The 22,456-nt window shown below is 29.0% G+C and overlaps 3 protein-coding genes across 7 annotated transcripts; 2 read left to right on the top strand and 1 right to left on the bottom strand.

The window, feature by feature from the left end:
- The first annotated feature begins 180 nt into the window (after nt 1–180).
- Nucleotides 181–1,956, top strand: LOC111036777 (phenylalanine--tRNA ligase alpha subunit-like). Its single transcript, XM_022318948.1, has 2 exons — nt 181–886; nt 947–1,956. Exons 1-2 carry the CDS (start codon nt 388–390, stop codon nt 1,906–1,908), a joined length of 1,461 nt encoding a protein of 486 aa, XP_022174640.1. The 5' UTR covers nt 181–387; the 3' UTR covers nt 1,909–1,956.
- A 2,281-nt stretch (nt 1,957–4,237) lies between these two features.
- Nucleotides 4,238–16,198, top strand: LOC111036776. Of its 4 annotated transcripts, none has more exons than XM_022318945.1 (27): nt 4,238–4,487; nt 5,093–5,200; nt 5,267–5,416; nt 6,000–6,086; nt 7,193–7,297; nt 7,394–7,549; nt 8,877–8,957; nt 9,034–9,138; nt 9,931–10,092; nt 10,158–10,250; nt 10,322–10,426; nt 10,509–10,673; nt 10,935–11,072; nt 11,187–11,276; nt 11,334–11,457; nt 11,539–11,596; nt 11,677–11,852; nt 11,914–12,103; nt 12,231–12,419; nt 12,489–12,599; nt 13,276–13,403; nt 13,472–13,652; nt 13,719–14,067; nt 14,125–14,235; nt 14,650–14,763; nt 14,840–14,920; nt 14,986–16,198. In XM_022318945.1, the coding sequence occupies exons 1-27, from the start codon at nt 4,389–4,391 to the stop codon at nt 15,157–15,159; spliced, it is 3,630 nt and encodes a 1,209-aa protein (XP_022174637.1). In that variant the 5' UTR covers nt 4,238–4,388; the 3' UTR covers nt 15,160–16,198. The 4 variants fall into 4 exon arrangements, with proteins under 4 accessions (XP_022174637.1, XP_022174636.1, XP_022174639.1 ...); XM_022318944.1 differs by having other exon boundaries at nt 12,228–12,419; XM_022318947.1 differs by lacking the exons at nt 4,238–4,487; nt 5,093–5,200; nt 5,267–5,416; nt 6,000–6,086 and adding an exon at nt 6,472–6,683 and having other exon boundaries at nt 12,228–12,419.
- A 616-nt stretch (nt 16,199–16,814) lies between these two features.
- Nucleotides 16,815–21,287, bottom strand: LOC111036775. Of its 2 annotated transcripts, none has more exons than XM_022318942.1 (6): nt 21,100–21,287; nt 18,701–18,801; nt 18,499–18,584; nt 17,555–17,644; nt 17,206–17,430; nt 16,815–17,130 (listed from the first exon to the last, which is right to left on the bottom strand). In XM_022318942.1, the coding sequence occupies exons 1-6, from the start codon at nt 21,180–21,182 to the stop codon at nt 17,110–17,112; spliced, it is 606 nt and encodes a 201-aa protein (XP_022174634.1). In that variant the 5' UTR covers nt 21,183–21,287; the 3' UTR covers nt 16,815–17,109. The 2 variants fall into 2 exon arrangements, with proteins under 2 accessions (XP_022174634.1, XP_022174635.1); XM_022318943.1 differs by having other exon boundaries at nt 18,701–18,780.
- Between the last annotated feature and the right edge of the window lie 1,169 nt (nt 21,288–22,456).

Here is a 22,456-nt window from a genome sequence, read left to right as displayed (position 1 = left end):
TGCAAATATGTATTCTGTTTCTGTTACTATGTTTACTGTTTAATATCTGAACAATGTTTTTTTTCAATATTATTATTGCACTACCACTGATAAGTGATACTACCACAATGTCACATTATCTCTTGTTTTGTCATAGAACCGGTGGTGTACCCCATAGATTTTATACTAGGTAACCGTGGTTTAACCATTGTTATCATATTTCGAACAAGTGCTTATCACTCGATAGTAGATAATACCCTACCATATTGCCTATGTCGGATGTCCAAAACGATTTTTACATTTTGCTGACATGCTTGTTAGTTGTTAACTTTGTTTAGAGTAAACATTATTCACGTCGGACCTGAAAATACTAAATAGCCACTGCGACATTTTTAACACTATTTCATTATGGATTCAGAGAAGTTGTTAAGCCGTTTGGATATTGCAGGTTCCATTAACACATGGGACCTAAGTAAAGAGACCAATATTGATCATCAAAAAATAATTGGTGTTGTTAATAGTATATTAGCATTGGGAAATATTATTACTGCTGATCCGGTAACAAGCAAATATTGGGAACTCACTGATGAAGGAGAATCAGTTTTATTGAATGGTAGTTATGAGGTAAACCTATATAATGCTATTCCGTCTGATGGGATACCTCAAAAGGAATTAATGTCAATACCGAATGCAAAAATTGGATTCAGCCAGGCAATGTCAAAGGGTTGGATAGTCATTGATCGAGCAGCAAACAAAGTGTTGAAAAAAGTTGATTCAGTCATTGATAAGGTTAAAGAAAATTTGATGGAACTGAAAGCATCTAATGACCAAATTTCTGAATCTGATAAGTTGGATTATAAAAAAAGAAAACTTATTCGTGAAGTAGTCATAAAAAGTTTTACATTAGGTAGTTTCTTTTTAATTCATTAATCTTTATAAAATTAATTAATTTTATTACATTTTGCAGGCAAGGGTCCAGAATTTACAACATCTATTGTAAAACTAGAAACTGAACTAACTACAGAAATGATATTATCTGGTTCATGGAAATCAACTCCATTCAAGCCTTACAATTTTGAAGCTTTAGGCCAGCCACAATCAGCTGGTTGCTTACATCCTTTATTGAAAGTTCGCTCAGATTTTCGTCAAATATTTCTTGAAATGGGTTTTACAGAAATGCCAACTAATAATTTTGTTGAAAGCTCATTTTGGAATTTTGATGCTTTATTTCAACCTCAACAACATCCAGCAAGAGACTCGCATGATACTTTTTTTTTGGACAACCCTCAAACTAGTGAAAACTTTCCTGAAGAATATTTAAACAAGGTAAAAGCAGTACATTCTAAAGGTGGCTATGGTTCTCAAGGATATGGCTATGATTGGTCTTTAGACGAAGCTAAGAAAAATGTCTTGAGAACTCATACTACAGCTGTAAGTGCTCGTATGTTATATAGCTTGGCTAAAGATTTTAAACCAACTAAGTATTTCAGTATTGACAGAGTATTCCGAAATGAGACTTTAGATGCTACTCATTTGGCAGAGTTTCAACAAGTAGAAGGAGTAATAGCTGATTACAATTTAACCCTGGGAGACTTGATTGGAGTTCTTCACACATTTTTTGAACGATTAGGAATGACTGAAATCAAATTTAAACCTGCCTACAATCCATACACAGAACCTAGTATGGAAATATTTTGCTATCACCAAGGACTAAAAAAATGGATTGAAATTGGCAATTCTGGAATGTTTCGTCCTGAAATGCTGTTACCAATGGGATTACCAGAAAAAGTAAATGTTATTGCTTGGGGATTATCATTAGAGAGACCAACTATGATTAAATATGGCATCAACAACATTAGAGATCTAGTCGGACCTAGGGTTAATTTACAAATGGTGCAAGATAACCCAATTTGTAGATTAGACAAATAAATTATATTGATCACTTTTATGATGCAAATATATATGGTGAATATTTAATTGTTTTCATAATACTTTCAATTTCACTATTGTCATAAATAGTGCTTGGTCTACATCATCTCCAAAAATACTTTCCAATACTTTGTCAATGTCTTTTCAACAGTATCTTCTCTTTCTTCCTAGGGGCATTGTAGAAATTTGTTCTTTTAACTCTTTTACATTGTCAACAGTCATGAAAAAACTAAAATCTCCTTCAAATATCTCAACAGTGAAAATGCATAGTAAATAATTTATATATTATTTTAATTATTATAGTTACTAAATGAATCAATGTCCTACTCACCTTCTTGTGCTGTGTCCATTTTTAAATCCAATAAATCTCCACTTAAATGCAAATTTATTACACTATTTTCGATTATTGACTCTGTACTAGAATTTTTTATTTGTCCTTAATATAATAGGGTATGTAAATAATATTTAAGTTAAGTTAGTAAGTCTTAAGTTATATAAATTTATCTTTAAGATTTGGCCAATGATTTGCATAAAGGGCTTGTTTAACACATTCAATTCCACTTGTATCCATTTCATCAGCAATTTCTGCCATTAATTAATTCAAAATGGTTTTTCTGACACTCAAATACTTCAATGAACATGAAAAACAATTCTGAAAAATACAGGGATTCTATTTTTTATTATGATTAAGTAAATTATTACTGTTAGTAACATTATTGGACATACAACCATCTATGTTTTTTCACTCAGTAAAACTTCAGCTTGACTTCTCCTTAACCAAAGGTAAATATTTATTCATGATTTCTGTAATATTGCACTAGAATAATCAAAACTTAAAATATTATTTATTACAATTCATTAAAATTAAGTACCTACCTATTTACTTTGTCAATGCTGAAAAAAATAATTATATCATTAATGTTGTGTAGAAATTGATCAGATGGTTCATTTAAACTGATGGAGGTACACACATTTTTGTCAACAGTAATATTTTCTTCATTCCTCATTACTGTACAAATCATAATAAATAATTAGGTACTGTTTACTTAAAATTAATGAAGTACAAAATGTGTAAATTATTTACTCGTTATTAATAAAGGTGGTGAACAATACAACTTATGCTAGTATGTTAAATACAAATTTCAGTTATATGTAATAAAAAAGACATTTTTTATTTTTATTCTTTACTGTTCTTAATACCTCTAATTTTTTTGAGGAAAAAAAGTATTGTAAAACTTATGTAGTTATGTTATACTAAAATATAATTACTTATATATAACTATGACAAATAAATGGTTGTTGGTTTTAAAATACATAGATTGGCTATAGTAAAGCTATGTAACGACCACAACAATGTGTTTGATATTTTATTTAATGTGCTTTATTCACCTTATAATAATGAGTACAAAATGTGGGCTTACATTTAATTGTTTTCAATGGATCGTCATCAAAACAAAATATTATATGTGTACAAGGGAGTTCACTTTTTTACTTTATTATAAGTTGTTAGTTAATAGTTATTTGAGTAACAAATTCAATACCTATTTATGTCTATCATTGAATAATGAATGATTTGGTTTTTAAATGTTATGATAAATAGCTTTAAATTTGAATACTATAATTTAATAAATAAATAATATTTAACCATTTTTGGTTGAATTCACGTCATACCTATAGTACCATAAATAAAAAATAAATTATAACTATATAATTAGGTTATAACCTGTTTGGTCTATTATAATGACTAGGTATACCCTCAGATATATAAAAATATTTTCATCTGTTCTGTGATTATACCTTAGATCTAACTAGGTATATAGTATAATATTATGATCTAAGGTTTCATTCAAGCCAAGAACAATAATCGAAGATGGATTTATAAATACAAATCTACGTGGATCTTATTGCTCAAAAATATTACCTTATTGCCGTATTACACAATTTAAGATATTATAGGTACTAAATGTCAAATACTACGGATCACTGTCGTAGAAGACATCAGACATCTTCTAAGTTTCTAACATGATAAAATATTATTATATTATTTATTTTATCATGTCTTCTAAGACCGCGCTAACATGACAGAGCAGATCTAGTTTTTCATGGTGCTATAGAAGTTTAGAACTATACTATAGTATTTCGATATAATACCTTAAATCGTGCATACTGCATTTCGTGCCGTATTAAAACATTATCAATATTTTGCGGTTATCTCATATTTGAGCCACTGAAATCACTGTACAGATAGTACTTTTGTTTACGCAAAATACCATGCGTCGTCAGCAGGCCGCAGTGATTGCAGCTGCACGTCGGCAGTCGGCAGATACCGGTCGCCGGATAAGGTCAGAATTGTCGGATATTCGGTGGTGTGCTCACATTGTTCAATTGTTGACGACCATACCGACGTTTATCTTGATTTTTTTCACTAAATAGTTGCCCTATGATCTTGTCAGATTAATCTTTTACGTACGATTCCGGTGATGGACAGCGATACTGTTGATGTCAAACTCGAAGTCGATGACGACCAAACTTCGGTTGCGAATTTTGTGTCTGCAAATATCATCAGCCATGATTCCGTCGTGAGAAATTTTCTTTTAAAAATTATTTGAAGGCCTAACGGTTTTTTTTATAATATTATACATTTAATAAAAATAAAAAATCTGAATTAGGTTATTGAATATTAGTTGTAGTTATTTATCATATTATTGAGATCATTTTGTATGAAATGATGCATCCATTCTATCTTAAACTACTAACTTTCTGATTAATGTATAAACAAATTCTCTTGGTGTAATGAATAATCAATTTTTTTCATATTCTATAATTTTTAAAATTGAAATTATTTTCTTATTAATTCAGAGTTAGTTTTTACTGTTTTCATTGAGGTTAACATATTACTTATTGTCTTATTAGTCTCTGTATGCTGCATGATCTGCAATCAAAGAACTTACTTGACTATCTTCAAATAATTTATTATTTATGCATAACTACAAATATAATTCATTCTATATGATAGATGATAGTTGTTTAATCGGTTAATTTAATATTACTATTGTAATTAAATCAAAGATGTTTAATATTATTGGTTATAATTAGAACTAATAACATACTTTTGGCCCTGGATTTAAAAAAAAATTAATTTTTCTAAATACCTTTACAACAATATACCTAGTTTTTTTTTTAGGTGACTTGTGGTCAATGCGAAAAACAAATGTTATATCAGGAGTATGATTCTGAACACCGTCAGATTCATTATGACCTCTGTTGGATTGTAGGAGTAGAAAATGAAATTGTACTGTTTTAATTTAAATATTTTTAAAATGTTATAGAGTTATATTAATAGTTGTATATCTCATAGGATTTCACAGATACTTCAAAAACACAAGCAATATTAAAGAAAACTTTAACCAAATCTAAAGCTAAGTCAAAATTTATATGTGAATGGTGCAATGCTGTTAAATTGACTATTTCTGGGTTTGCCAATCATCTAAAAAAATGTAAACAAAAAGTAAGTAGGTACTTAATTTACTTATATAATAGCTCCATTCACTAGTTAATTTAACAAGTTATTATTTGTAACTTGTGAATAGTGTCTAACTATTTTTATTGTAGAATTATTATTGTTGGGCGAATGAGAAAAAAAAAGTATACAATCAAATTTGTCATTTTACTATTCTGTCATATTTTATGAGACATACCTATATTTTATAACACTACCCTGTTATAAAATATGACCAGTGCTTGGAATGAAAAATTGTATTGACTTGAACGCTTATAAAATTAATCTTTAACCCTTAAATTATAATTATAACCTCCTGTAACGGACGCTAAGGTTAATATTATGAACTGGAGTGTTGTTCTGGACGTTCTGGTCCATTTCAAGCACTAAATATGACATCATACCAAAATATACTAATTTAGTTTTTTTCTATGTTACATATTTTCTGATCTTTGAATGTGTTCCTTTAACAATTGCAATTTTTGTTTTAGTCTTGGTAAGCTTCAACTGTTCTATGATATTAAATGTGTGCACTTATAAATCTTTTTATGATGTATTGTATCAACATTTTAAAATTAATTTTCTTTTATAGACAGTGGTGAGTGTAAGTAATGAAGTTCTAAATGAGTCTGATGTAAATCTTGGTGTATCATCTACTACTCATAATGATGACACTATGGTAAGTTAATACATTTATATTTATATGTAAAGGATAAACTTAGTTGTGATACTGCTAAAGCAAATCTTGAACATTTTACTGGGTACTGTACTATTTTGTTTAATTACGTATAGCTCAGGCAGTGCTCAAATTGGAATTTTTTTTATAAACCGATTGCTTATTAATTTAATATGCCTAATGGGAATATGAAAATGATAGTATTAATTTTTAATTTTAATTAATTTAAATCAATGTTTATAATGAAATGTAAATACATATTTTAAGTTTAAAAAAATTGGAATTATACAATTAAGAGTTTTTGTGTTTACAAATTGCAGTTAATACTTGATTGTAGCATAGATAGGTACTTGCACTTTTGATCATAACATTGTTATTGTGATAAGACAAAGAAATTAACAATAGTCGGCAAAGACACGCATCATGTCTATTGGACTTGTATAATATTATTTGTCAAAAGCAAGTTTGATAATTTTAATCCCCTTGATTGTCTGAAACTCTTAAATTCTAACCATAACCAACCCGAACGAACACAAAAGCTAATATTACGAATTGGAATGCTGTTCTGGTTCATTTAGAGCAGTGGGCTCAAGTGATCAAGTAAAACTGTTATTAAAAAACTAATATTCCTGACTTATTTGATATTGTTTCTTATATTAAGTATGGTAAAATATTTTATTATGGTTTTTAAAATTTCTTGCATGATATCCACTTCATGCAGAGTGGTTAATCCACCATTTTACAAGTACTTACATTGTTATCAACATCATTCACAAATTAGTTTAGACTTAAGTAAAGAAAATAATAAATTAATTGAATAGTAGAATATATTTTCATTATCATGATTTTTCTTCTAATATTAGCATTGGAAGACAATTATTCTTAATTTTAATAACCTGGTAGTATGTTTTGGTTTGTCAATAGTTTTCAAAATATTTGCATTACCATACATAATTGTATCTACATTCTCAAAGTATTATTTTCCAATTATTTTTTTCAGTGATCAAATACTTGTATTGTAATATTTTTTTTAGTATAACATTAGGGGTTACCATAATATACTCAATAATAAATTCAAACATGTTATACTTTTCATTATTGATGTTTAGGTGTCATGTGGTCGTTGTGGAGAAAGTATGATGTATGAAGAGTATAAAAATAAACATAGACACACTCACTATAATTTATGTTGGTTGGAAGGAGAAGAAAAATTAGTAAGTAAAAATATTAATTTTAATATTAAAAAAAATATAATTTTTAATGTTAGTAGGTATAATAAGTTAAATAATCAAAGAACATTTATTTTTTAGGATTATTTAAATGAAAACAAAATGGCTGTTTTACTCCGTAGTATTTTACCAAACGGTACTGCTAAAAAAAATTTTATATGTGAATGGTGTAATGATTTAAAAAAAAGTGTGTTAGGCTTTGCTTCTCATGTGAAAAAATGTGCCATAGAACAACAGGTAATCATTTTTTCAAATCAATATATCGCTTTTTTTATTTATATACATTTACTAACATGGATATATTTTTGGGCTAAGGATTGGTCAAAAATTTGAGAAACTTATATGTTGTTTGATAAATAAGCGCTGTGGCTCAATCTAGAAGTTGTTTCAGTTTGAGGTTAAAGAACTCAACTTGACCGCCAGACCAAATCCCAGAAAAAAAAAATTAAAACCAAATTGTCTTGTCTTGTTACCTTTTACAGATTATAACAGTTGCTATTTGCCTACTAAAATTACTACTTTGATTGTATAATAGTGTTTTTACTAAGAAGGTATTGGTCGCGATGTAGTCAGTGGCGTGTTGACCGTGATTTAAGGGCAGGTGCCCGATAATTTTGGGTGGGTGGATGGTGAGTACTGGATTTAGTGAGAAATATTTTTGTACAAAACTAACTACATTTGAATATGGTATAAGAATTAATAACATCATTAATAACTATACTAAGATACTCAGTAGTACAGTACTGCAATATTGTGAATAACAACACTAAACATGGCTATTTAAAGCATTATCATTTAGTTGATATTTATGTGGTAACTACAAGTTACAACTGTACTCTATATACTATTGAAGTAGCGGGTTGTTCAACAGGTATTCCCAATCTTCTACAACCGATTTTTTTATAGGAGGGAGGGGTCACACACTGTTTAAAATTTAAAAATAGCAAAAATTAAAAAAAAATTAAAATACTGCAAAAAATAACAAATACGGCCACTGAGGGGGAGGGGGCATGACCCCTATGGCTCCCCTGGATAAGCCACTGGGTGGGTGGTAGGTAAATCAAAAAATTAATTGCCCGATAAAATATTTCACTTCGCCACGCCACTGAGTCCAGTACGTCTGCGGCATAAAGAATCTTATTAGAACAGGCCAAATTATATATATAAAAAATAAGTTTTTAATTTGAATTTAAAATCCTGTTAGGTCAATAGATAACCATTCAGTATTAAGTTCAGGCCATGGCCATAGTTTTGTCTATGATTAACATGTTTGTTTATTATGTAAATACATATACTATCTGCTTTACCAACTTACTCAATAACTTGCATTCTACTTGCACATCAAATCTTACAATTTATTTTATAGATTTATGTCATGGTACTTATTGGATTTTGTAAAAAGATCAACCCGATTTGATATTGAAACAAATTTAATTTAGTTAGGTCTTTAGCGCAAAAACATATCCATGATTGTATGTTTATCCATATGGTGAAGATATTCTTATTTGTATGTAGAAACTGTCCGTAAAAAATGTTGGTTTGTTTTTAAAGTTTTTTTTTTTAGCAAGTACTTCAAATTCCTGATGAAACTGATTCACCCCAGCCTATAGATGAAGAAGAAATCAATAGTAAAAACAATTCCATGGTATGCATATTGTTTTTTTTTTTTTTGTACAAAATTACAATTTTTAAATTTTACTTCTTTTTTCTTATTTATTAAGGTAATTTGTGGTCTTTGTAATAAAAGCATGATGTTCGAGGAGTATGAAGATATACACAGTGCAACACATTACAATTTATGCTGGATAATTGGTGATGAAAAACCAGTAAGTAATTTTTTTTTACAATTGTATATACATATTATACTATGTAATGCGAGTACTGACTAATAAATAATATTGCTCTTAACAATATACTCGTGTATAATGTATATTTATTACTAATTAATAATTATTAAATATATTCAATTTTCTTTTTCTTTTTAAAACAATACTATTTATAGGTTTAAATTTCAAGATACCTTTTAGGTTAGGAAAAACATTTTAATAGTCCAAACAAAATTGTTTTTGACTACTTCTTTAGTTATAATTCAAAAATAATAATTCTTTAGTATTTAAATTTCTACTGGTTATTTTTATTTTTTGACTGAAATTTAGCATATTTAAATGGATACTACACTTGTATTCAATTTGCTACTGTTAAATTCTCTTTGTACATTTTGTTGTTTTTAATAACAAATAAGTGTATTTTTTCATATATATTTTCAGTAACTATAAAAAAAAAATAAAACTTTTTCAAATCCTGAACTCATGCTATTATTTAAATTTTGAGGTCTTTCCCTTAATCTGCCGACTGCCACACAATTTACCGTAGGCAAAAAAGTTTTTTTTTAATAAAGCTTACTATCCACATTTACGGTGTTGGCTGATTGTTCTTAGTCCTTTGGGGCATAAGCCCCTTCTTGCAAAATGTAGAAGTTGTGAGCAAATCCATACACCAGTAGGTGTAGCAAGCTTTTCCCTCACACCAAAGATAGGTTTCATTGTGGCAGATACTGAAAAGATTCTTGTTTTGTTTTATCTAAAGAGTTAAAATTAAAATTTCTTTTTTTTTTTTAGGATTTTGATGATGAGAATTTGATACAAAGTTTATTACGACAAAAATTACCAAAAAATGCTGCACGTCAAAAAAAAGTAAAATTTATTTGTGAATGGTGTCAGAATGAAAAAAAAAGTGTAGTTGGTTTTGCTAGTCATGTAAAACGATGCCAATCTAGACCGGTAAAATTGTTTTCTTAATTAACTGTGTGCTTAATAAATATTATATTATTTATATTCTTTATTAGGATAAACTGGGACTGCCCAACGAAATAGGAAATGGAAATGATGTAACAAAAAAATCTGATCCAGAAGTTCCAAAAAAAAGTGACGATTCAATGGTAAGCTGATTATATTATTTGATTATAATTTATATTCTTACATTTTCTAAAATCGTAAGTTTAATGTTCAGGTGACCTGTGGCCGTTGTAAAAAAGAAATGACTTTTAATGAATATCGTACTAATCACTGTTCTAAACATTTAAATTTATGTTGGATTGATGGAGAAGAAATACTTGTACGTATAGTTTGATTAAATGGAAAATAATATTATTAATACAATTTAGATTATTTTAATATCATTTTTATTTTTTTTTAAGGATTTAGAAAATTATGATACAGTATTAAATAAATTAAAGCAATTCATACCTTTTAGCGTGGTTCGTAAACGATCAGTAAAGTTGTGTTGTGAAGATTGTAAAACTGTTAAGAGAAGTATTTCAGGGTTTGCAAGCCATGTAATATATTGCAGCAAAACTCCTGATGTAAGTCGTACTATTGAATAATTGTAATAGTTATATCGCAAAATTATTATTTGAACATAGGAAAAGAGCAAGGAATGTATTAATTTTTTTTTAGAAAATATCAATCATTGAGGCTCTGTTTTCAATTTGGTTGTCTTTTGATTGAAATTCCAATTTTATTTAACACCTCGACAAGGCAATGCTTAATAATATGCAAGATTTTGCATGTGATGAACCCCCAACACTTGTTCTCTCCAAATAAATCAATATATTATTTTTCAGGATATTCAACAATTGTTATTAAGATGTAAAGACTGTGGAAATAAAATTAAACCATCATCATTAGTAACTCACAAACTAAAAAGTTGTAAAGGTGTGAATAGCTTAGAAAATGTTCATAATATCATCATCAAAGACAATGTGAGTTGAAATTTAATTTTTCTAAATTTTAGTCACATTGATTATGTATTATGTATAGTCATATAGTACCTATATTATTATATAAATACCACTAATTTTATCTTATTTTTTTAGTCTAGAAGTGATTACAAAATGCGTCGGAAGAGAAGGCCTCCAAATGTGTTAAGTTTTCATCCAGATACCAAATATATTACTGAATACTTTGTAAGATTTTTATTTTTCAACTTATATAAATAAATAATTTTAAACTATTTTTTACAGGATTTTATGTGTCGTTCATGTGATTTTGTTACAATAAGTGTCAATGACATTGTTGATCATATTTTGAATGTTCATGATATTGTTTTAAATAAAAAAAAAGATAGTTTAGGCAATTATACAAAAAGTAAGTTGTAATTTATGTGTTGATTAAACATTTTATTATAATATATTAAATTAATATTACATCATTGATTTTTTTAAACAGATAAATATGAAGTGCACAGAAATATATACTTAAAGCCTTTATTAAATTATTATAATTTGTAAGATCAAAATCATAGCTTAATTAGTAATTATTTAATATTAATTTATTAGAAACATTAAAATTATTTTCATTTTTTAGCTTCACAAAAACATTTTGGAAGGATGTTTGTCACAAAGATTTTAATTTTGATTTTATGATCTTAAGAAATGATGAAGCATTGAAGTATATACCATCTATTCAACAATCTTGCAAAATATTTAATTCAAATGATGAACAAATTTGTGTTGATCTTTTCAAGTCTGTTTATATCAATGGTATATTATTTACTGCCAATATGCTTACTTATTTTTAATTAATCTTAAATTTTTTTTATAGGTATGCATTGGTTATTTACTGGTGGTCCTAATTGGGCTATGTCGTGGTGTCCTATTCCAAAGGAAGTTCAAACACAGTATTTGGCAATAGCATGCCATCCTAAACCAGATTTGGAACATAAAGAGATGGACGTTTATCAATATCCGTCCCTTGTGCAGTTGTGGAGATTCGATTCATTAACAAATATTATGTAAGCTTTGCTTATTGGAATTTTATTTTTAAATCTATTCAAGCTTTTTATAACTATAGAGTCTAATTAATCATATGAGATTGTTTTTACTATTAGTTTTTATGTATTTTAATATTTCTTTCAGTAGTGAATCTGTCTCTCATACACCACATATGTCTTATGGTCTGGCTCATGATTATGGTGCTGTCTGGGATATGGCATGGTGCCCTTCTGGAGCTTATGAACCCCCCCAAAAAATAGGATTACTGGCGTTAAGTACATCTTGTGGAGATTGTCCTGTGTTTGCTATGCCTTTTGTGGACGAAATCTCAGAAATGTACTGTTTAAAATGGATAACAAAATTATTAATAAAATAATATTAATGATATTCAATAAATCTATTTAGGTTTTATATTTACAAAGCCCAGCATATAGTAGCAAGAAATTTTGAATGTGAGTGGGTTGATGGCGGTGTACAATGTACAAAAGTTTGTTGGCAGGCAGTTTCACCATTCAAGTAAGAAAAACAATTTTCTTACAAACTTTTCATATCCTGACAAAATAGATATGCATCCTCCACTTGTCATTTCGCCTATGTCGTTCTTCTTATTGACTGTCAATCGAATACGTACATAATATAACATAGGAAAAAAATCAACCAATCAGAAGTGGAGAACTGCGACATTGGCCGGAGTTGAAGTAGATGTGCATTTTGAATAAAATATTAACAACTGTGACGATAACTATCTATTTTGTCATGCTTCATCTATATTATATTTTATATAACATGAATATAATTAAACATTTCGTAAAATGTTCAACAATAAATAGCAATTTATATTATACACTAAGTATTATGGTATTTATAATACCCATAAAATAGTATAAGAAGTGATTATTTTTAAACATCATCCTCTGATACTTAAAATTTTTTAAACTTCAAATAACTGTTGTAATAATAATCATAGCATTATATTTTATTACATTATGTTGTTTTCAAGAATATTTAATTGTTTATTTTACAATCAAAGCATTAGAACTGGAAAAAAATATTTTAAATATGAGGTATAGTAGGATATAGGAATGGTGTATAAATGGTTCCTTAATTCACTGTATTTTGTGAACATTTTGAGGCGATACATTTTATAAATTTGCTTTAGCAATGCTATTAACATTTTAACATAATTTTTCAGAACTCTTATTTGTGGATATTCAAATGGTGTTGTTAGTGTGTTCCATATAAATTTCAAATCAATATTCTTAGATAATGATATACTTTATCCAAGTCATACTTTCTTAGCAAGTAGAAGTAGTATAACCGGTAAACTTATTATTTATTTTTTACAAATAATTTACATTGTTATGTGATTAGTGTGAATTGTTTTTAAGGTCTTTCCATGAATTATTTTAATACTACAATATTGGCTACTTCAGCAACTGATGGCAATGTAACTCTTTGGGATTTGAAGTCTACTGAAACCCCAGTATTTCAAAAGAAATCTTACTGTCCATCTGATTGTACTTGGCTTCAACAGTGTTACACATTGGTATATTGTAGTAAAGTTGTGAAGTAAGTTGATTCATTGCATAGTAATATTAAAAATATTTATTGACTGGTTCATAAATATTATTTTAGTCCAGGATTCTCAAAAGTTCGTACTATTAATTTTTCAAATTATGACGATGATATTGATGGTTATAATCCCGAGTTGTATGTTCTAAAAAGTGTAGCTAATAGAAGTAAAATACTCGGTAACTGTGATCTAGTAAAGAATGATGAAAAAATAAACAGTGATGACACTGATGAAAGCAAAACTCTTAATGAATCCAATATAAGTGGTGATGAATCATATAAATCTGATGGTTCAAGTTCATATAGTGATCAAGATAAATCGAACAATGCAGGAAAATCTGGAGATTTAACAAAAACCATTGATGAGGAAGATTTTTATGGTCCTGCTTTTTTTCAAAAGAGTACTCATTGGGTTTGTTAACAGTTTTTTTAATAAATGTAAATTAGTAAATTTTACAAAATATTTTAGTCTGTATCTACTTCGGATTGGATGAATATCATAGCAACTGGAAATTCAAATGGAGTTATTTATGAAAAGTTGTTTCTAGCAGAGACCAATAATATAAGAAAGGGAAACTCTGTAAGTTTATTATAGTTAAAAAATATTTATTTATTTTGCGTTTTAAGTTATTATTAAAATGTTTTTCCATATTCAAATGTTTACTTTCTTCGGAATGAGATCGTACCTCGGCGGCCGACTTCTGCCCATGGGCGTGGTTTTGTTCCACAGTGCTGGTCTCACGAGCTTTCTAGGTGGGGGAAGCGTCTGACCTTCGCAGACAAAAAATTTTCTCCGTCGAGGTACGATCTCATTCCAAATAGAGTATTGATATCATTAAAGCTGAAAGTGCTACTTTGATTAGAGAATTAAAGCAAATTTGAACTAATTTAGTTAATAACCATATAAAGAAATGATATCATATTTTAATTTGAATCAATACATTGTTTTGATCAGTAGCACAATATGATAATTGATATTTATATTTTATTTCAGACAACACTTCAATTGACGGTAAGACATTTATCAAATGATAACACTGAATCTGAGTATTCCGATGGTTACCGTTATAACGAAACAGTTCAAAAATTTGGACTTAAATCTAAACTTGTAAGTATTTATATTAAATTATATATTTCAGTTCCTCTAAAACCAAAAATATTTCATGTGTTTGTTCTGTTGCTAGTTTCTTTTCAATGAAAATGTACCAAACGACCAAGATGCCAGCAAACCTTTGTTAAGATACCCTCTTGATAATGTAACTAAGGTAAAAATTATATTTTTAATGTTTTGTACAAAAGTATTATTTATAATAGCTTTTATTTTTAACAGGTATCTTGGAACCAGAATTTTAATTCTTTTCGTTGGTTGGCGATTGGAACTCAAAGTGGTTTTACTCTTATTTCACCTTCTCGAGCATTACCTGATAGTTGTATAGATACATTTTATAAAACAATTTTTACCCCAATTGGTAACATTCATGATACGACTGATATTTCTATGTAATTTTTTTAACTAAATCTTATTTTTAATGGTTTATCACTAAGAAAAGCTATTCTTAATATTTGTATTTCATTAGATTATAATTAGTTAAAATGTGTCTTATTATATTATATTATATTGATGTGTAAAAATGAATTCACTAGTGGAATAACCAGATTTTGAAGTTAAGTATTCAGAAAAAAATTTGTGATCGACAGCCAGTTACTACTGAGTTCTCATACTATTATTTAACTGTTTTCACTTATTTGTCGTTTACTATTAAAAATTACAAGGCATACCCATAAAAATATAATACTTGACATTTTTTTTTTCATTTAACTATCCTAAACATTCTGGTTTTGGTATTCTATCCAATGCAATCATCGGTTTAAAGTCAGATTTTTAAATTAGGTACACGCAAAAACTGTAAATACATTTTGACTGCTTAGAGTTTACATTTTCAGTATAATGGTGCATACCAATATTGGTTAATTACTAGTATCAAAGTATTTTTAGAATTTGAGAATACTGGTGTTTCATCATTGTGTAATTACGGAAAATAAACTATTATTGGTAATACTATTGATACTCCTAGTAAAAACATGATGAATACCAGTGTCAAAACTTAAATATCACCATCTAGATTCTAGGATTTACCAGATTATTTGCTCACTAACCAATTGCAAAAGCCAGTTATGTTCAAAATCAAAATCGGACCTTACTTGTTATTGTAACTATTAAAAATGAGTTCATCAAAATTGTATATTTTTTTTTAAACTTATGAATACTGTTTTTAACCAAAGGAAGATCTTATTTTTGCCTACGATACTACTTTTATCTTTATTGATTTGTTTACAAATTTTTTAGTTCAATATATTCAAAGAGTTTTAAAAAATTGTCATTTCTAGTTATTGTACTAGTGCTTTCAAATGTGAATAGCGTATGTATTGTGTAATATTTTTAATTCATGATCGAATGTTTGGATGTATTTTAGTAGTTTTAAGTTTTTTTTTTATATATATATAAGGACTTACTTAGACTTAAAAACAATTATAAACTTTAATTATATTTTTACTTATAACCTATTTCAACGATATTATCAAAAACTCAGACCATGAAGACTAGAGATAAGGAGTTCAAATTCTTACTGCATTTTATACAAAAAAAATGCCCATCAAATATTGCACTTTCATTTCTCTACCAGTCTGTGCAGCTGTCTCGACACAATTCACCCATGTGGTTAGGAGTTACATTACACTCCGACAAAATTAATATTTTTTTACATAAATCTAAATATTATAATGATTATTCATTAATTTTCAATTATAATTCGGGTGTGAATGTAAATTTAATTGCCTAAAAAATACAAGTAAAATGTTTAAAAACTAAAATTTATTGCATCAATAACATTATAAAATTGTAAACATTTAAAACATTTTATAAAAGTTTGATTAACAAAATTAAAATTAAAAATAAGTCTATAATAAAAAGTTACAATGCACAACATGTGGATACGATTTTAGAAGAATACATTTTTTACAAATAATATATGAAAAAAATGTCCTTAATTAGTTAGGAGACATAAAGCTCCTTATCCAGAAATATGAAACCTAATCCAAATTTAATAGACATTTATACCCTTGTATTTTGTTCCTTAAGGCTAAAATAATAAATACTACATTTCTACTGCCATTGATATTTTTTTTAAACAAACATACTCGATAATTTAACTAACTAGTAATTTTACTGTTTCAAAAGGTGAACAACAAAAGTGACAAAAAAAAAATCAAAATCAATAGTCATGATTCATCGCCCCGCTCAGAATCTGCAGTATAATGATAAATGGTAACCAGCAAAACAATAACAATATGTAAATCATCCAATAACCATAAAACATACGCCTACAATTAATGTAATTAGTGATAAGTTGATTTAAGATTTTGGCGGAATCCTGGACGGAACTGGGATACCACACTACCACCATGTTTGTGAAGGCTGTAGATAATAAAAACTGAATGTTAAGCTCAATAATAAAATTAAATCAATTTACTTTCACAGTAGTAGCAGTACCTTTATTCTTTTAGATAGTGAAGACGTTAATTCAACATTAAATAAAGCTGCATCTCTTTTTAGACCATTCATTGTATTAACATCTGAGTCATGATTTACTTCAGCTATTTTGTTTTCTTGTATTTGTATTGTTGTGTAACAATGATCACTGTTTATAGAAGATAGCACGTCATGTCCATCTCCGCAGCTAGTACCAATATTGTTGGAGATATTAGTTCTGTCGTTCTTAAAAAATATAGATATATATTAGAGGAACACAGGTATCCTATAAACTATTATTATTTAAATTACATATTTTATTTATATGTTATTGTAATCTATCACAATATTATAGTCTATAAATATTTACTAAAATTATTGATCCATCATTGTACAGATCAATTCCTCCGACCCGTACAGGAATGGCTTCATCACAAAGTCCAGGGTTTTTCAAGCACTCCTAGAAAAAAAATTTTCTAGATTAATTACAATAATGATTTAGGAAGAAATGACTGAATACCAACAGTAGGTTATGTATACTGTATAATTATTTATCCCATTCTCAAGAAACCTATGTATCTATAATATTACGGTCTCTGAAGTGTTGGCAACAAACTTGAGAATATTTTTGGCTAAAACTCTCTCCCATGCGGATCATAGAGTAAGGTTTTGAGGGACACAGAAACAAGTTTATTTTATACATTTATCACGAAAAGGACAATTTGGTGCACAACAAGGCATTTTATAAATAATAGTTAAGGCACACTGCACACTGAATCAAAAATTATAATACATTTACCAAGATAAAATAATTGTATTTGTAGAAAAAAAAAATGTTCTTTGTTATTTTATCATGACCACAGATATCTATATTATAATATATCTTATCTTTAATATATTATATATATTATAATGTCTGTGATCATGATATATTTTACTAAATTTTGAAATCACGTAATATAATATATTATATTACATGTAACCCTACGTTTTCTTGCACTTCCATATTTTGGATTGCAAACAAATTTGCCATTTTTTCGAAGTTCATCATATTAACAAATTTAAATGTTGAACATTGGACTAAATAGTAAATATGTTAATTCATGAGAAATAAAAATGAATAATAATTATAAACTAATAATTTTAACGATACTACAAAATATAACAATGACGATACTCATTAAAAAATTTTTTTTTACTAATTTTATGAGATAATACTACAAAGCACGTAAAACGGTAAAACATGTAAAACATACTATTGTTATCTTTTATCATAATTATTTAATACAGTCAGACCATAGAGTAATGTATTACCATAGAAGTGTACTGTAATCTTTTTTTCAGTTTCATTTTTCTTAGTGTGTTTTGAGATAAAACTAGTCCTGTCTGAGTTTCAGAATCTGTAATAAAATATTTTTTGTTGGTTACAATTTTAATTTCAATGTGTAGTTTATAGGTACCTAATACATATTTTTTTAATTTAGGAGATATATACAATATACGTGATATAAACTACCTGAACAAGGTGTTGAACAACTTGATGAAATATCTGATGTTGAACAATTCTTTGAACACTCAGGTAATGATTCTGATGTTCTAGGAAATAATTCGACCGGACTTAAAAAAGAATCCAAAATCAAAAACAGCATATAATTCTATGCTAAGATTGTCTCACTTCCCAAAAATCTGGAAATTTGCTGTCATTTATACTTGTACAGTTGTACCTAAACCAAATAAACCTAAACACTTATCCTCATCATATCGTCCTATAAGTTTACTTCCAGTTCTTGGTAAACTTTTCGAAAAGGCCCTCCTGAAAAGATTACGTCCCATCCTTCAAAATAACCAAATCATACCAAATAATCAATTTGGATTTCGAAGTAGGCACTCAACAATTCATCAAGTTCATCGTCTTACTGACGAAATCTCAACTGCTCTCGAAAACAAAGCATACTGTTCTGGACTTTTTTTAGATATTACTCAAGTATTCGATAGAGTTTGGCACGAAGGCTTACTATACAAATTAAAACTCTTCATGCCAGCTCCCTACTATCTTTTTATAAAATCTTATCTACAAAATCGTTCGTTTGTCGTACGACAGGGTAACGACATCTCATCTACTCACTCAATATATGCTGGAGTCCCGCAGGGTAATGATTTATCCTCGGATCTATACAATGTATTCCACAGCAGATATCCCTCAATCTAGTAACACGCTTCTTGCCACATACGCTGATGACACAGCTATTCTTTCCTCCAGTTCAAATCCTAACCTAGCTTCAGCTGCATTTCAGGACCATGCTAATAAAATCGACGAATGGGCCAAAAAATGGAAAATCAAAATAAATACAGATAAATCTGTGCAAGTTACTTTCACATTAAAACAATCTCCCCGTGAGTGCCCTCAATTAATCATGAACAACGTCCCCATCCCTGTCCGAACCGAAATAAAGTACTTAGGCATAACTCTTGATAAAAGGCTAACCTGGGGCCCCCGCCTAAAAGAAAAAAGAAAATCAGCAAACAATAGACTACATCTCCTTCGACCACTCCTCAACTCCAAAATAAACTTATTATATATAAGTCAATCATAAGACCAGTCTGGTCTTATGGAATAGCAATATGGGGTCCGGCCAAGCCCTCGAACATTAGACCAATTCAGGCTTTCCAATCAATTGCGCTAAGGTTAGTTACCAAAGCCCCCTGGTACGTTTCTAACTTTACCTTACACAAAGACCTAAAAATAGCAACTACCACTGAACTAGCCGTAGCAATGTAAAAACGTTTTCACCAAAATTTAAACACGCACAGTAATACTTTAATATCAAACATGTCTACCTTCACCCTCCCAAAAAACCCACCACGCAGACTAAAACGCAAATGGTGTAGAGACCTATTAAATTAGTAAAAGAGGTGTTACCATAGGGTTTCTTCCTCAACACGTCATTCATGTTATTTTATTCTGTTTTTCTTTATCTAATTTGCTTATTGTAATTATTGTGTACAGATTGTGAATTTTCTTTCAAAAATCAAAAACTTAATTAAACACATGTTTTATTAAATGTCACATGTTGTATTATTAATATACGTGAATTTAGTAAATGCAAATGCTAAAACATGAACCCCTATCGGAGTCGTAATCACGTGAATAAATTGAATTGGTATTATTTACAGTAACACGAATAAATTATTCGATAACAAATCCGTTTTTTTAAAACGAAATCGAGACATTTTACTAAAAAAGTACAGTTTATAAAAAATAATAAACAAACGAAACTCGCTAATTATTTCTTGATAATAAATAAAATAGATAAATATAATAAATATTTAATTAATTTTCTTAATACATTATATGGAATATGAAATATGTAATTTTATGAAACAAATTATTACCTGATTACTTACGAATTATTACTTATTCCTCTATATTACGATTTTGTTTGTCCCTTCCTGTGACTTAATTATATTATGGAAGTTTCATTGTATTTATTATTTACATCATAATAAATTAATATTCATTTTACAAAAAGAAACAATTGTCAACTAACGATCTTTCTTCTACAAATAAAAATTTAGCATTAAGTAATTTAAGGTGTAAATACGTCAATATACAAATTCAAGGAAAATTTTAAAAAATGGGTCTTATAAATAGAATCTCAATATGAAGCACTCGGATTTTCAAAAATCAATCGTAAAAAGGCCAATTAAAAAAAAAAAAAACAGTAAGTTAGGTATTTTTACTAAAGATTCCTCGATTTATAATTTCTATATGATAATAATTAATAGTATTATTAGTATTCATTTTAATTCAGGACCTTAAAACACATGTTTAAAAATAAACGAGCACTGCAGGAGTCTGCAGTTAACACCTGCATTTGTAACGAGTAATGGTTCAACTAATTTAAATATACTAACAGGTTTTCATCTTTAGGAAAACGATGAAATGTTACTTTGTGTTGACCTTCCTTATTTTTGCAAATAACACAAATGTTCGGCATTTTGTAAAATTACAAAAAACAAGATAAAAAATAATTGCAAAAAAACACGTGTAAATAATCAAAAGGCGTAAAACACAACCGTTCAGACCAGAGTACAAGACGTGTGTCATCGAAATCGAATACTGCAGCTCGCGATGTTCACAAAACAAACAATTACATTTTTTAGTTAACAGTGTGACCCATAAACATAAAAAAACGGGGTGTATTGGTGGCGCTCCTGGCAAACAATTTTGAGAGCGCCCTCCTAAAAAAAATGGGGGGGGGGGTTATACAAATCTTAGTACTAAGTGGTAATATGCAGGGACCTTTTTTAAAAAAAAAAATTGGCGGGCTGATCTCGAGCAATGCATTTCGATGGTAAAAGTGTTCGTAACATCGTGCCTTACCGCCAAGCTTACAACATCATTCTTGTCGCTCCGAAATGAAGAAAATAAACTACGCGGCTGTACCGGCGTCACTGCGTCAGTGGCCAGTGCTGAGTGCACCTTGCGTTGTACCCACGATGTAGATAAAACATTTTTCCTACATCGTGGTTGTACCATAGTACATTTGGCCCAGACCCCGCACTCTGCCCGCCACCGAGTCATTCGTTACCACTGTTACCAGTCCTGTACACCTTGGTCCGCGGACCGCGGGGCACGCGTTCTCTAACTCCATTACTGACAAGTGTGAATTTCTACGTGTAACACGATGTCTCAAAAACGAAAAGCCCTCTCCCTCAAGGACAAAATAGCGATTTTGGACATTGTGAAGTCGCTTCCTTTAGGCTCTTCGCGAAGGGAAATCGGTGGGTAGTTACGCATTCCAAAATCGGTGATAGCGAAACTGATCAAGGAAGAAGTATAGTTACACGCTAAAACTTCTGTTCGACTCAAAACGGCGATCAAAAACGTATACGGAAAAGGAAAGATATCGAAGTTGACCAGGCATTAAGCGAATGGTTTTCATGGATTACAATCCATAGGGTTCGCGTATCTGGGCCAATGTTGAAAAGTAAAACTAAAGAATTATCCTAGTAAATGGGTGACATTCGGTTTATTGCTACTGATGCTTGGCTGAACAAGTGGAAGAGGAGACGCGAGACGTAGTAATTTATTATGTTTTTTTTCAGTTGTTTATGGTTGACGACGTTGACGTGTGCAGAATAAAACTTTTTTTGATACTGTACATTTTGTGTCTCTAAATAACTATTATCGGTTTTTGTGGGCAAACAACATCCCAACGTGGCCGCATTTTACCTTAGTAAATCCATTGTAATAGCACAGAATAAGTGA

Source organism: Myzus persicae, unplaced genomic scaffold (assembly GCF_001856785.1).
Source record: "Myzus persicae strain clone G006 unplaced genomic scaffold, MPER_G0061.0, whole genome shotgun sequence".
Taxonomy (NCBI): domain Eukaryota; kingdom Metazoa; phylum Arthropoda; class Insecta; order Hemiptera; family Aphididae; genus Myzus; species Myzus persicae.
This window is presented reverse-complemented; position numbering and strand designations above follow the sequence as displayed.

Coding starts and splice junctions, on each gene's coding strand:
- LOC111036775 (XM_022318942.1), bottom strand. CDS start 21,182: ATGCCGAACATTTGTGTTATTTGCAAAAATAAGGAAGGTCAACACAAA. Junction 18,585..18,700: donor TTGTTCAACACCTTGTTCAG/GTAGTTTATATC, acceptor ATTTTATTACAG/ATTCTGAAACTCAGACAGGA. Junction 17,131..17,205: donor CACTATCTAAAAGAATAAAG/GTACTGCTACTA, acceptor TATTATCTACAG/CCTTCACAAACATGGTGGTA.
- LOC111036777 (XM_022318948.1), top strand. CDS start 388: ATGGATTCAGAGAAGTTGTTAAGCCGTTTGGATATTGCAGGTTCCATT. Junction 887..946: donor CATAAAAAGTTTTACATTAG/GTAGTTTCTTTT, acceptor TACATTTTGCAG/GCAAGGGTCCAGAATTTACA.
- LOC111036776 (XM_022318944.1), top strand. CDS start 4,389: ATGGACAGCGATACTGTTGATGTCAAACTCGAAGTCGATGACGACCAA. Junction 10,093..10,157: donor AACGATGCCAATCTAGACCG/GTAAAATTGTTT, acceptor ATTCTTTATTAG/GATAAACTGGGACTGCCCAA. Junction 10,251..10,321: donor AAAAAAGTGACGATTCAATG/GTAAGCTGATTA, acceptor TTTAATGTTCAG/GTGACCTGTGGCCGTTGTAA.